Source organism: Triturus cristatus, chromosome 4_1 (genome assembly GCF_964204655.1).
Source record: "Triturus cristatus chromosome 4_1, aTriCri1.1, whole genome shotgun sequence".
Taxonomy (NCBI): domain Eukaryota; kingdom Metazoa; phylum Chordata; class Amphibia; order Caudata; family Salamandridae; genus Triturus; species Triturus cristatus.
In genome coordinates, this window is record NC_140585.1 from 87,371,229 (window position 1) to 87,386,887 (window position 15,659).

General features: G+C 47.1%; 1 protein-coding gene and 1 long non-coding RNA gene across 3 annotated transcripts in view; one reads left to right on the forward strand and one right to left on the reverse strand.

Moving 5' to 3' along the window:
• The window catches only part of LOC146839617 (NXPE family member 3-like), a 294,129-nt gene extending 293,821 nt beyond the window's left edge, over positions 1 to 308 (reverse strand). The window contains exon 1 of the mRNA XM_085651695.1: positions 49 to 308. Coding sequence (XP_085507821.1) covers positions 49 to 120 — 72 coding nt within the window. The 5' untranslated portion in view covers positions 121 to 308. The remainder of the gene's footprint in view (positions 1 to 48) is intronic.
• The window catches only part of LOC146839619 (uncharacterized), a 203,377-nt gene continuing 187,986 nt past the window's right edge, over positions 269 to 15,659 (forward strand). Inside the window, exon 1 of one of the 2 annotated variants that reach the window (XR_014981111.1) lies at positions 269 to 391. This is a non-coding gene — a long non-coding RNA (uncharacterized LOC146839619). The remainder of the gene's footprint in view (positions 392 to 15,659) is intronic. The other variant, XR_014981112.1, reaches the window with a different exon arrangement.

Consider the following 15,659-nt stretch of genomic DNA (forward strand, 5'->3'; position numbering starts at 1 on the left):
TGTCAGACTGGCACCGCGTGAAGGGGGTTCCGCGGGGTCTAGACTCACCTCAGTGAACAAGAAACCAGCAGTCACCAGGGCAGCAAGCAGATACAACTTCCGCATGATGGCGAGCGCCATGAGGCGGACTTAAGGCGCACCCCTGGTCTCCGATATGAATAAGCAGGGGTAGTGCCGGGCACGGGCGTGGCCCCACTGCCCCACGGAGTCCGGGCTGGGGCTGTGCAGGACGGGAGCTCAGCTGTCCCTGAACTGGTCTCTGCTGGGAGTGAGTCCAAGCGGGTGTGGACTGCGAAGGCGCGACCTGCCCGGGGCCACGGGAGCACTGTGCGGCCTGATTTCTGGTCTGCAGTGCGTGTACCAGAGCCTCCCGGACCTGGCTCAATCAATGGTGAGTGGCGCATCGGGGTGCGCCTCGCGCCCTGCCTATAACGCGGTCTTTTTTTTTTTTTTTATTCAGCACGGCGTTTGTGGAATTCCCTAAAGACTTGTGAGGTTTAATCTGGTGCATTTGACGAGAGCCTCATCTACATTGCGCTGTGACTACAGTTTATTTGCCACTAAGAAAATGGTGGATATCGTGTTCCCAGTAAGCACGTATTGGAGCTATTGAGTGAGACTGCTTGCCTCTCTCTTTTTTTCTTTTAATTATGTACAACCAGGCGCGCAACACCCATTGGACTTACAGGGCTTCACCCCCCCCCCCCCCTCGCGTGTGGCAGCCCGGGATGAGACAGCCGCACCCGAGCACTTCACAGGTCTTTAAAAGACCATTTGCATGTTAATGAGGCCTCGCTGTTGTTTCACCCCTTCTAAGAGCCCCTGCAGCTCCACTCTGCCTATGGCTTGAAAGATTTTTTCTTAGCCCCCCCCCCCGAAATTTTTCCTCTGTACTCATGAAGTGTAATTTATTTTTGTGCTCCTAAAATCTCAAGGTCAGATTCATTTCAGAAGGCAGAGGTATGCCTCTGAAACAACTGTAAGGAAATAAAGGAGCACCTTCGGCGCTTTAATTAATATAGAGCAGACATTGCATTTTACTTTTCTACATTTCCTGAAGACATAGCCAGCGCCTGCTTAATCGCTGGAATTTTGCACCAACCCACCAGATTTGTTTCGTGATCACCTTGGGTCTTGTAACTTTCCTTCCCTCCCGCCGCCGCACCGCCAGAACACCGCGGCCGCAGTGCAGAGGGACTTCACCTCCCAGGCTCCCCAGCGCTTGTGGGCGGAACTAAGGGGCATATCAACAAGGGCTTTATCTCTGCTTTTTTGGCTTTAAAAGCCAAAAAAGCAGAGATAAAACTAGCACCCTATCAACAACAGGGTGCTAACACGCAAATTTGCATGTTAGCACCCTTTTACTCTACGCTTCCCCTTGCATCTCTAATGAGATGCAAAGGGGGCGTTCCAGAGTAAAATAATAGGAGAAATGTCGCTAAGCGACATTTCTCCTATTATCAAGAATGTCGCTAACCCTGTTAGAGACAAAAAAAGCAGCGCTAACCGCGGTTAACGCTGCTTTTTTACGTCTGCTAATTTTCAGACTTAGCCATGATATCCTATGGAAGGAGGATATCATGGCTAAGTTTGCCTGTCCCTATCAACAAGGTAACGTGTGATTATCGCTGGGTTTCCAGCGATAATCTCACGTTAGCCTGTTAGCGTGTAGATTTTTATCGCTATTGAGATAAGCGTTGCTAATAGCACGCTATCTCAGCGATAAAAATTCATGCTAGCCGGCGATAATTATCCTCACGCTAAGAGCGCTGAGCGATAATTATCGCCGGTTGTTGTTGATATGCCCCTCGGAGACGCAGCCTACGCGCCTGGAGGTGCCTTAAATTACAGCATTCCTCCCGCGTTGCGGGATAGCGCGCGGGCAGCGCCGGGCTAAACCCGGGCAAAGGGCGGGCCCCCTGTGGCCCTCTGTGGCCGGAGTAGGCTGGGCTGGGCCACCCCCCTTTGCTGGAAAACTAGGTACTGTGGAATATGTGTGTGTAAATTACAAACATTCTATTTGCCAATTGGTATTGGTGGACATAGCACACTAACCATATAAGTCGGACAACTGACTGCACACACAGGGGAGTGTAAATGATATAATTTATGTGTCCTACAATGTTGGGCTACTAAATATTATCTAGCCATATTGTTGTGAGTAAACTAGGAGATAAGGGAATATTGATACAAACAGTACTATGGCCACTAAACCTAAAACACGCTCTACTAAGAGGAAAGCGTGTACCCCGCTTATTCCCACACAAACAGGGCCTGACACTAATACTCCAGTAGGATACACAGCACCACCAACGGCAATAGATTTAATGCTAAGGAAGGTTATCGGGGCGGTTAATGGGGAGATTGAGCGTACCCAGAGACGCTTATCAATGACACCTACAAACACTTCCCACATACAAACACAAACTAGACCTCCACAAATCCCAGACATAAATCTCTGTGAAAGTTTACAAGATGACAGTCCTGATGGCTCACTTGAAGCTGTGCCTTGTGATCTCCGCAGGACACCCTTCATTTTGTACTATTGTGTCCATTTTACCGTTTCCCTAGGCGCATGTTTTTGGTTGACATCTTAAAAGATGGAAAATTCCGTCATGCTAAATCAGCTCTGTTGTTCCTTCAAAGAGCAAGTGACATGCATACCTTATGCTCAGTAATAAGTTTTTTAAAAGTAGCAGTAAGATTAAGGAACACAAGAGATTAAGTAATTATGTATGTAACATTGCACCTTACATGAATTGTATCAGTTTGGTTGACGGTTGTTTTTATGCTAATTTAATGTAAAATCATGTGTGTTGTTTAGCTTTTTATAATATGAATTTTTATGATGATTTTTAACCATCGAAACAAAGAATAACTGAACTGAACTGAGTCCAAGCGCTCAGAGGCAGCGCTCGGCTCCCAGGCGCCTCAGGTTGCTTGCCTGGGAAGTCACTGGTCAGATTACCTGTCGAAGGTGACTGGGCCGCCCATGTTTTACCCCAGCAGCCTCGGCAGAAGTTCCTCATTATGTGTCTCATGTCTCGGTTTTTAGGGAGGGTCGACTGAGAAACAGTAGGAGGCACCTTTTATATTTCAACAAAAGGGCTAATTAGGAGCTTAGTATCAAAGATGTTAAACAGCTTCTAAGTGTTGAAAAGCTGCAGTTTATTCGTGTTCTCCGCGCATGCTCAGTGTTTCTAAGTCGATGAGTGCTGTCGTTCTGCGCCCCTCGGTTGATGGCGGAGCCTAGAGGGGGGGGGGGGGGGGGGGGGTCTCATAGGATTCAGCTGCAGCCAGTCCACGTTAATTTCAACAACCACAGCGCTTAGAAGATCGTGGCCCAGGGTGCAGCTTTTTAGGGGTTTCTTCCGCATTTGGGAGATGTGTCCAGTTGGCTCCACTGAGATCCGCAGGACGACCAAGGTCCCACAGTTGGACTCTCAGGGCAAGCTGGTCAGGGTGATTCGGGCGGCGGGGATGCTGGCAGCTGCCTGGCAGGCCGTGGGACTTTCTCTCTTCTTTCTGCTGCACACGATCCATTCAGAGGTGTCTGCCAAGATACAGGTGCTTCGGGGAAACTCTCTGGTTTTAATAGATTGCTCCTCGCTGGGATCGGACTCCAGGGGGAAGGGGGGGGGGGGGCGGAGAGGGGAGTCACTCAAGGAGACAGAGTAGGGTAATATCCCCCTTCTTTATCGAGGTGTCCCCCTTCTCCCCTACTTTTCACCTCTCTCTCCAGCAGGGGATGTCTACAAAGGTCGTCTTTATAAGCATTTACTCCTTGTGACCCAATAAAAACTTCCCCTCAGAACGCTTAATGTTATTAAAAAGGAGGATCTACCTTTCTGCCCTGGGACTGGGAGATGCTTTCATTTTTTACGTTTTTATGATCAGCTAATTACTGAGTCCCCGACTCCCCGATGACCGTGGAAGGGGTCAAGTGACCCACTGTGCTTTATGGGTTGATAGAAGAGGAAACACAAGCATTCTAGTTTTCATTATTCTGACGTTTTGGTGGCGAGAAGTGAGCCGAAAAACGAAATTCTAGTTGCTTGACTGGGGAAGGATAGTAAATGCATTGCATGCTTCAGTCTATACGTCTCTGTTGTTTAGGTAAACATGCATACATTTTGAGAGTGATGGTTGACACCTTCATGTTTATTGTGTATACCTGTCCCATTTTTAAACAAAACCCAGCTGGTTCGTGCGTACCTGTTCCCCAGTCCAGAGACACTTATGCGCTACAGAGTAGCAGGATGCAACATTGCAAGGAAACGTGATTGAGTTTTTACATATACATCTCATCACCCAGCATGCAACCCACTGAGCTACCTGGGACGTGAGGGTACACGCAGACCTCAGCAGCAGGCATGGTAACTCAATGGGGCAACATAACTGAGAGTTAGGCGAATAATTACCAAGCAGATGCCTGCAGCAGGAGCTGAACCTGCTGAGCTGACACATGCACTGGAAGGAGTGCATTTGTGGCATGTCGGGTACAGACCATCCGACCGGGGGGTTCAGAGTTCTTATCTGATCAACCCCAGGACCCCCCAGGCATCACCGAAGCTGTTCTAGTTTTTAATCCCGTATAGAGAGTTCCTTATATTTGACAGAATTTGTGATTGGTAATTTAAACTGAACTACCTCTATGGAATCAGTGCACGTTGTTGATGTTTCCTAACTTAAAGCTACCGATTGTATCCACCATAGAAGCATGACATGACGAGCGAGCCCGCTAAGGACTCGAAGCAGTTAGTTATACAGATCTCTGCAGTAGGTGCATTAGCCCTGAGATGTTCCACCTTCAATGAAGGTTGTGATTCAATTTAAATGGATCCAGTCACAAGCACTGTCTGGGTGCGTCACCCTTCAAGCATCAGAGGCGTTTACAGCGCGAGACGTGTGTGCATTGAGGCAGCTCAGAGGGCATCGCTGGGCACTAATGCTAGTGCCCATGGCCAGCCAGGGCAGAGGTGCATAGTGAGAGTGCGTTGAATCTCTCGGTACTGGGAGAGCGTAAACGCTGCCCCTCTCGGGGCACGTGCACGTCGTGGTGAAGCGTTCTCTGCCAGGCGCTCTCCGCCCTGTAGGCGCTATAAACCTATCTTTTAAGGACATAGACAACCTTTGGGAACGAAAACAGACAAATGTGCCTGAAATTCTTAGCCGAGACAGAGAAGGGCTGAGATAGTGGCCTATCATAGGGCAGGAGAGAGGAGGACTGAGATAGTGGTACAGCTTAGGTCAGGACAGAGTCAGGACAGAGGAGGGCTGAGATAGTGTTCCTTCACAGGTCAGTAAGGCATAGGTCAGGACAGAGGACTGAGATAGTGTTCCATCACAGGTCAGGACAGTGGAGGGCTCAGATAGTGGTCCATCACAGGTCAGGACAGAGGAGGACTAAGATAATGTTCCATCACAGGTCAGGACAGAGGAGGACGGAGACAGTGGTCCATCACAACTCCGGATAGGGGAGGGCCGAGCTTGTGGTCCATCACAGGTCAGGACAGTGGAGGGCGGAGGTCAGGACAGAGGAGGACGGAGACAGTGGTTCATCACAGGTCAGGACAGTGGAGGACTCAGATAGTGGTCCATCACAACTCAGGATAGAGGAGGGCCGAGCTAGTGGTCAATCACAGGTCAGGACAGTGGAGGGCTCAGATAGTGGTCCATCACAGGTCAGGACAGAGGAGGACTAAGATAATGTTCCATCACAGGTCAGAACAGAGGAGGGCAGAGGTCAGGACAGAGGAGGACGGAGACAGTGGTCCATCACAACTCCGGATAGAGGAGGGCCGAGCTTGTGGTCCATCACAGGTCAGGACAGTGGAGGGCTCAGATAGTGGTCCATCACAGGTCAGGACAGAGGAGGGCCGAGCTAGTGGTCCATCACAAGTCAGGACAGTGGAGGGCAGAGGTCAGGACAGAGGAGGACGGAGACAGTGGTTCATCACAGGTCAGGACAGTGGAGGACTCAGATAGTGGTCCATCACAACTCAGGATAGAGGAGGGCCGAGCTAGTGGTCCATCACGAGTCAGGACAGAGGAGGACTGAGATAGTGGTCCATCACAGGTCAGGACAGAGGAGGGCATAAGTCATGGTCCATCGCAGGTCTCGACAGAGGAGGGCATATGTAGTGGTCCATCACAGGGCAGGATAGATGAGAACTAAGATAGTTGTCCATCACAGGTCAGGCCGAAGAGGACTGAGACAGTGTTCGATCTCAGGTCAGGACAGAGGAGGACTGAGATAGTGCTCCATAACAGGACAATTACAGATGAGGCCTCAGATAGTGGTCCATCACAGGTCAGAACAGAGGAGGGCATATGTGAGGACAGAGTAGGACTGAGATAGTGCTCCATCATAGGTCAGGACAGAGGAGGACTGAGATAGTGGTCCATCACAGGTCAAAACAGAGTAGGACTGAGATAGTGCTCCATCATAGGTCAGGACAGAGGAGGACTGAGATAGTGGTCCATCACAGGTCAAAACAGAGTAGGACTGAGATAGTGCTCCATCATAGGTCAGGACAGAAGAGGACTGAGATAGTGGTCCATCACAGGTCAAAACAGAGGAGGACTGAGATAGTGGTCCATCAAAAGTCAGGAAAGAGGAGGTCTCAGATAGTTGTCCATCCCAGGTCAAGACAGAGGAGGACATCGATAGTGGTCCATCACAGGTCACAACAGAGGAGGGCATAAGTCAGGACAGAGTAGGACTGAGATAGTGCTCCATCATAGGTCAGGATAGAAGAGGACAGAGATATTGGTCCATCTCAAGTCAGGACAGTCGAGGGCCAAGGTACTGGTCCATCACAAGTCAGGTCAGGACAGAGATAGTGGTCCATCACAAGTCAAAACAGAGGAGAGCATAGGTCAGGACAGAGGAGGACTGAGATAGTGGTCCATCACAAGTCAGGACAGAGGAGGACTAAGATAGCGGTCCATGACAGGTCACAGTTGAAGGCGGAGATAGTGGTCAATCAGAGGTCAATTACAGAGGAGGTCTCAGATAGTGGTCCATCCCAGGTCAAGACAGAGTAGGACTGAGATAGTGCTCCATCATAGGTGAGGATAGAGGAGGACTGAGAAAGTGATCCATCACAGGTCAAAACAGAGGAGGGCTGAGATAGTGGTCCTTCACAAGTCAGGACAGAGGAGGACTGAGATAGTGTCCCATCGCAGGTCAGGACAGTGGAGAGCTCAAATAGTGGTCTATAATAGGTCAGGACAAAGGAGAACTGAGACAGTGGCCCATCACTGGTCAGGACAGACGCAGGATGAAATAGTGGCCAATCACAGCTCAGGATATAGGAGGACAGTGAGAGCCAGATTGATGTCTCAGTAGTGAGATTGTGGAACATGACAGCAGAGAATGTATGCGTACCGTGAGAGCCACATGGGTATGATAGGATGTTGATAGTGGTGCGTGACTGGTCATGATGGAGGTGCACTGCGAGAGCTATTTGGATACCGCACAGTTGTGTTAGTGGTGCACAAGCACATGAGCACCACTTCCAGCTCTGGAGGTGTTTGGGAACTCAAACTAGAGAAAGTCCTGAGGAACAGAGGACTCTAGAGAGGGTGTACAAAGTAAGGTTTCTGTAAATACGTTTTGGCTGATCATCAGAACCCTGAACCAGAGAGTTTAACTTGTGCTGATTGAGTCTGCACGGATTAAAACTGTTAAAGTTGTTTAGTTTGGACGTCCCAGGGCAGCAACAGAGGCGCAACATCCATTTAGAGTTAAATAGGGCAGAATTTGTGTAACGTTTTCATCGAGAAGGCCCTGAATCAAATTGTAGAACATCTTCCCCTATTTCCTGGGCCGTTGTGTGTCTGGAGCCTGGATAAGCCGCAGTCTCAAGTGCCATAAAAAGGCCAAGAAGCCCAACACAGCAAGATGTCCTTTGTAGACTGACACAATAGATGATTCTGCACCTCTTGCAGGTCTGGTGTGTGTCTGTGTGGGTGTGTGTGCTGAGGAAATTCGATTTTCGATCTTGGTTGTATTCAGCCACCATTTTGTGTTCCACCACCATTTTGTGTTGCCCTCACTCAGGCAGCACAATGAACAAAGTTTTTCTGCTGATCTTACTGCGACGTGTCAAATAACCTTCTGCCTCTGTTTACGAGACTGATGTCAGGGACTGGCTGAGTCCACTAATCCTCGTCTGGTTTGACTAAACCCTGTCTCAACTGTCTGTCGGCTCATACCATTCTTTCCTGACTTTATCTTATCTTCTGGCCTTCGCTATTCTCTACTTGTATTCCCTCATTTCACAACTGTCCTCCAAAGCATACAAATATGTCCTGCCACCTCCAAGTTGAGTTGTAGACACTACCACTGATTAACTTGAGGGGAGGGGTGACAAAAACAGTTGGAAGAGAGGTTTATTTGGGTTACTTGATATCTTGTTTTCAAACTTTTCTCATTGGTTATACTTCTCCCAATCTTCTCCCTTTGGATATAAGATTGGCCCCATCTTATCCCCACTTTAGATCTCTTCTTAAGACTCACTTCTTCCGTTTCGCTTATAACTAACTTCTCCCCCTTCTTTTTCTCCCACCCCTTCCTCCCCAGGTAGCTGCTTACCCTAGCGCCAAGAAACCGCATGGTGAACGTTGCGCTTTACAAGTCTCTTTTACATTACATTACATTACATTACATTACATTACATTACATTACAGTGTACTTCTGGGACAACTGTACTTAGCTGCAGCTAATAAACCTGATATTCTACGCTCAACAGAATGTCCTGTGTCTCTGTTGAACAAAGCAGGTGAACTCAGGAGATTAAGGCGTGCCCTGCGCCGCCAGGCCCATAATGCCCTGATTCTTCAATTGGTGCCCTCTGTGAGGCGGCTTCAGAGGTAGCGATCTTGCCTGAGGGTCGTGAGGAACCTCGCAAGAAAAATTCTGGAGGAATCGCGAACCAAGTCAAGCGACCCCATGTATGTCGAAGTGGTCCGAAGGTCATTTTCAGCGCGGTTTCTCCTTCCTGACGGCTGCTGACGACTGCCGCCCTGACTGCCGCCTTGCTTTGGCCTCTTTTGGTGATGTATTGTATCGCGAGACGTTAGACGGGCCTCTTTTGGCGTAAGAAGACACTTAGTTAAGTATTGGTGGGTAGCTCCCACTATTTTTGTTTTGATTTGGGTCTTTGATTCGGCTATTGCAAAACCCGAAGCCGAGGGGTGAGTACGTTTGTGCTATATTATTTGATTTAACCCCTTGATGTTTGTGAACAGTCCAGTGAAATAACGATGCCTGGTCTGAGTACGTTTAGAAAGTTTTGTTGTTTTGGTTGTGATAGGGATTCCCGCCTGGAGGACTCTTGTCCAATTCCTCCGGTTGGAACTCCCACTTATGAGCTTTATTCTAAACATGGTGTTGGCCCCATTGCCTTTAATGAGACATGGATCCAATACACGAAGAACGATGGTGTTCTACAGTGGCCACAGAATGGTAGCTTTGAGCCTGACATATTAGATAATTTGGAAGCAATTTTGTTTAAAAGAAAAGCCCGGGCGGCAATGTTTGACTCTTTCCGCCTCTGTCGGAAGGAAGCCAAACAGAGAGGAAATAAACAGGCAAAACGAGATAAGAAAACACAAAGTATGACGATTATACAGGCTGCCCAGTAGTTTAAAGATAATGAGATTAATCATGAAATGGAAATTTCAGAGAGACAGCATCGTATGACGATAGATATATGCTATCCGGTGTTGCCTATTTCCCCTTCTGATAAAAGTAAGGATCCGGAGGAAGATCCTTTGATGTCTCACTTATTGAGATTGCCTCCTCCCTATGTACAAGGTGCTAATGCACCCCCATTGTTACAACCAGTTCAGCCATTAGTTGCACCTCCACCTGCTCCGGCTCTTCCGCATTTGCCCCTTCCGGTAGTGCCACCCCCACCTCTTCCGCCACCGACTTCTTTGCCTCCGTTTCCTGAACATCAATCTCCTTTGCCTTCGGCTTCCCTTATAACTGTTAATTCTTCTGTTAGTTCACCTAATACCTTGTCCCCTGTTCTTATGTCTAATTCTCCTACTGTGCGCAAACGAATCACAGATACTGTCTCTGGGTTTCTGTTTCCTTCCTTTGAGACTTTGAATATGTCTCCGGCTTTTTCTCGAAGACAGTCTCGTAGTCAACTCCCAGGTTTCAACGAACGGGTGGTATTGGACTCTTTCGCTCGCAAATGGATCGAGAAGGGTCCCCAGTATAGTGTGAAAGATATCATGACCACCTTTCATCAGTGGGAGGCGCCCATGCAGAGATATGTATTTAATGTTATGTGTGACACTCTCGCTAAAGAATGGGAGGATATGGATTTGGGTTTACTTCCTCAGGGTTTTTTAGATGTTCAGGCTAATTTCGATAAGGGACTCATTGTGGGTTCTAAGGTTGAGGCTGCCGTGAGGACACTTGTCACTTTTAGGTCCTTATTTTCCTCACAGACTTTTTTTGATTCCGATCCTGCTGTTAGGCTGACATCCAAACATTATCCCATGAGAGAGGTTCCTCCAGTGTGGAGAGAAGCGGTTGCACAAGCAGGTGCTAATCCAGCTGTTCCTGCGCACTTCCAGCGTATATGGGTACATGTCCCCTGGAAGAGATCTGAAGTTTTGGCTCTTAAACAGTCTCTACCGGATCCCCGTAAAAACCCTGCTGGCTATTATAAGGAGTTGTCCCAGACTGTTGATGCCTGTATTATGAATTTAGCCGATATTGATATGTTGATGGGAAATGTAGTCCCACAAGCATTATGGGCTTGGATTCGTAGAGAGGATCACGCCCAAGCATTGGGTGGCGATTGGGCTGCTATAATTGCCGCAGATGCAGCCCAAGTGGGTGGTGCTAAGCCTGATGTTTTGATTTCAGAACTCCCTGGTAGGATTATTACTTTAATGAAAACGATGATGCCCGCCTTGCGAGTTAATTGGGATAAATTAGCTGCGTGTAAGCAGAAGAAAGATGAGAGTGTCTCTGATTTCTTCACTCGTTTTGAGGAGACGTTTATTGATCACAGTGGTCAGGATATGACTACGGAGGGTGGACAGCTATTATTTGTAGATAAATTCGTATTTAATTTGCTTCCCGAACTGACACATAATTTGAAAGACTCCGAGAGTTCATGGGCTGTTTCTTCTTCTGCCCAGATATTGGCTACTGCTCAATATTATGAGAACAGGGATAAAGAGGAGAAAGATAAGCAAGAGAAGAAGACGAAAGAATTAAAAACGAAGATTCTTCTGCAACAAGCTTATCCTCCTCGTTATACTCAGCGCCAGTTTCAACAGCCTTCACAGTTTCAGAGGGTGTATCAAAAGCCTGAGCCCTTTATTCCGCGACCTTTATTAGGTCCTAACCAATGTGCCTATTGTAGAGAGGAAGGTCATTTTAAGAATAACTGCCCGGTTTTATTGCAACGTAAGGGATAACTATCTGCTCCACGAGGCCATGGTGGTTTCCAGATAATATACAGGGGTAGAGGTCGAGGTGCGATGCCTCAAGAACAGCGTTCCTTACCCCCTCCAAATTCTACGAACTACTTCGATCAGCAGAATACCCAGTCTACACAGTATTACAATGATGATTATCATGTTGAAGGTGAAAATGAAAGCCTTCACGCTAACTAGGACAGCCATAGACAAAGTGAGGGAGTTGTATCGATTCCAGTAAATCAGGATGGGCCTTATGTCAATGTCACTACAATGGGTGTTTCAGAGCCATTTCTTTTAGATACTGGTGCGATGAGAAGTTCTATCATTCATTCTAAACTCCCTGGGGCACCTTTGTCTGGCTCAACAAATGTATCGGTAGGATTTTCTGGCGCCCCAGTTTGCAACCCGGTCTCCTGTCCTCTGCCTATTTCAATTGGCCCTTATGATATGGAAGCTCCTCTTCTTTTAACGACTGGTTGCGGCGAGAATCTGTTGGGTTTGGATCTATTGAAAAGAATGCATGCAACGATATATTGTTCTCCTTCTGGTGTGCATCTTACTTTAGGGCAGAAATTGACTTCTTCAATGTATTTGTCTAAAGATCAATTCCCACCTGAATTGCTCTCTCTTCCTGCAACGCTCTGGGCTACGGGTCCAAATGATGTTGGTTGTCTTGAGATCCCGCCTTATGTTGTTACTCTCAAGCCCAATGCTAAATTGCCACACATTCCTCAATACAGAATTTCCAATGAAGTTGAAAGAGCGCTTTTGGATATCATTTATGATTTGGTTCAGAAGGGTGTGATTGAGGAAACGAGAGGAAATGTATGTAATAGTCCTATTCTTCCTGTTCTTAAACGCACTGATCCTTCTAAGCCTCCTGTTTAGCGTTTTGTGATTGATCTTCGGGAGGTCAATAAAATTGTTGTACCACAGTTTCCTGTTGTTCCAAATATCACTGCCCTGTTAACTATGATACCTGCCTCAGTGGCTTGGTTTTCTGTTATTGATCTGAAAAATGCTTTCTTCAGCATTCCCATTGCCAAAGAGAGTAGGGATATTTTTGGTTTCTCTCTAGGAGGCCGAAGTTTCCGGTTCAAGCGCGCACCCCAAGGCTATTGTGAAAGCCCCTCCATTTATAGTCAAGCTCTGAAACGTCAGCTCGATGTTTTTCCTTTGCCCCCAGATGCTACTCTTATTCAATATGTGGATGATTTGTTGATTGCTGCTGATTCAGAGGATGTCTGCAAGAATGGGACTGTTGCACTGTTACGTCACTTGTCTGATCTTAATCATAAGGTTTCGCCTTCTAAACTACAATATGTCCGTTGAGAGGTTACCTATTTGGGTCATCTCTTATCAAAGGAGGGAAGGCGATTAACCCCAGAACGAATTCAAGCAATTGCGCAAATGTCTGTGCCATCTACACAAAGAGAGGTGCGCGCCTTTCTGGGCATCACTTCTTATTGTAGACAATGGATTCCGAATTTTTCTTTGTTGGCCAAACCTTTGTTAGCACTCACTTTGAAAGACACACCCCAACCCCTTCCTTGGACTGACGAATGTCAGAAGAGTTTTTCTGATTTACGTACCGCTCTGTGTTCTGCTCCTGTGTTGGGTACTCCAGATTGCAGTAAGCCCTTCACGCTCTATGTCCATGAAAGAGAGGGTTGTGCGTTGTCAGTCTTAACACAAAGATTTGGAGACAAACAGCGGCCATGTGCCTATTTTTCAGCTACGTTAGACTCAGTAGCCAAGGCATTGCCTAGTTGTCTTAAAGCTACAGCAGCAGAAGCGATTTCTATTTGTCAGTCTGCTGGAGTGGTGCTAGATAATACTCTCATTGTTATGGTACCACATTCAGTGGATACCTTGCTAAATAGGATGAAAACACAACATCTTACAAGTGCTCGATTGTCTGGATATGAGCTGACACTCTTGGCTAGTCATGTGCACATCAAACGATGTAATCTTTTAAATCCAGCCACACTGTTACCTCTTCCAGAAGAGAAAGATATTCGGAAACAACATGATTGTTTTCTCCATACTGAGGAGGAGACAAAAGGCAGGATTGATCTGAAAGATACGCCGTTAGTGGATCCAGATGGGATCCTATGGGTGGACGGGTCTTGTTTCAAACTCCCAAATGGTGAGACAACTTCAGCTTATGCTGTAACCACCTTGTATACAATCGTGGAGACAGCACGCATCAGACATAATTCAGCTCAGGCAGCTGAACTGATAGCTTTGACCAGAGCGTGTGTGTTATCTAAAAGAAAGAGAGTGAATGTGTATACCGACAGCCAGTATGCGTTTGGTGTGGCGCATAGCTTCGGTCGTTTGTGGAAGGAAAGAGGATTCCTTACCTCCCACGGTACTAAAATACAGCATGGTCAATTGGTAACTGATCTTCTTTAGTCACTTGTTTTGCCTACCCAGATAGCAATTGTGAAATGTAGTGCGCATAAAAAGATTACTGATGATGTTGGTCGCGGAAATGCTTTTGCGGATGAGGTAGCAAAAAGGACAGCCAGAGATGCTACAAGTCGCATGTATGTTGCGGGCCCTGCGAATTGGGTCAGGGTTCAAGCGCGCACCCCAAGGCTATTCAGGGAAAGAGGGATGTGTGAGGACACAATAGAAAGTGTGAGATCGATTCAGGGAGATGCTACAGAGAAAGAGTTGAGAAAGTGGAAAGAGAGTACAGGAATGTTAGACGCAACAGGATGTTGGATAGAATTGTCAGAACACCAGCGTTGGCTGTTACCAGACGCCTACGTACTGCCTGTAGTTACTATGGCGCATGGTCCAGCCCACATCAGTGCAAAAGGAATATGTAAACTTCTGGCTCCAGTGTGGCTGAACAAAGGGATTCCAAAATGTGCAGATAATGTGGTGAAGCATTGTATCATTTGCTTGATGTACAATCTGGGAAAGGGAACCCCAACTCCGGCAGGTCATTTTGCTCCCCCAACATATCCTTTTGAGGTGTTGCAAATCGACTACATTCACATGGATCGATGTAACAATCTTAAATATGTTCTGGTAGTGGTATGTGCCTTTTCCAGATGGATAGAGGCTTACCCCTTGAAAGACAACACTGCTTTGTCCACTGCCAAGGTTCTTCTAAAAGAGTTCTTCCCTAGGTTTGGTTTGCCGCGCATTGTCTGGAGTGACAATGGAAGTGAATTTGTAGGCCAAATTATGCAAAAGGTGTGTACCGGTCTTGGTATAAGGCAGAAGTTTCATGCGGCAAATCATCCTCAGTCCGCGGGTTTGGTAGAGTGCTATAACGGCACTCTCAAATTTAAGCTTGCAAAAGTACAAGCCAGCACAGGTCTTAATTGGCCCGATGCTTTACCTTTGGCTCTCCTGTCCACTAGAACAGCTGTACATTCTCGTTTGGGACTCAGCCCATACGAGATTGTTTTCGGGTGCCCAGCTAATGTATGGGGAGTCCCTCGTCCTAGAAAGTATTCTGATATACAGTATCCAATGCTGATTGACTATTTACATGACTTCAACACTAAATTAAGTGTTCTTCACCAACAGGTTCAAAACGCTTTACCAGAAGCCTCCACAGACCCAGGTCATTCTATCCAACCTGGAGACTGGGTCTGTGTGAAAAATTTTCAGAGGACAAAGAATTTGGAACCTCGCTGGAAGACGCCTCGACAAATTCTCCTGACAACTCGCACAGCAGTAAAAGTCGAAGGGAAAAAGAACTGGATCCACGGCGTGCACTGCAAGAAAGTGCCCTTGCCCTTGCCTTTTGATCAGTGGGTTCGTAAGGGTATAGGTGATTCTGAAGGAGAAAAAGTCCCCCGATTCATACCTTTCAGTAGTGCACACCTGGATGGAACTCGATCGGAGAAAGAAGATGACGACATTCTACAAGAAGCCGTACCTTCTCATCTCCGATTAAACACTACAGAGCCACAGACCCTATTTCAAGACCAAACTGTACCAACAAGGACTAGATACAATTTAAGACCTAGATTGGTCAAGGACACCTGAGATTTCCATCTCTTCTGCTACATTTATCATCTGTCCAGGTTGCAGGGTCACGGTAGGAGTCTTGGCTTGTGACCTGTATAGTGGCTAGGCCCCCAGGACTTGCAGTGTCATATGACGGCTAATAATCACAGCCAAGTGAGTAAGGAAGATTGCCGTGAGCAACAATTTTAGAGGATGGATGT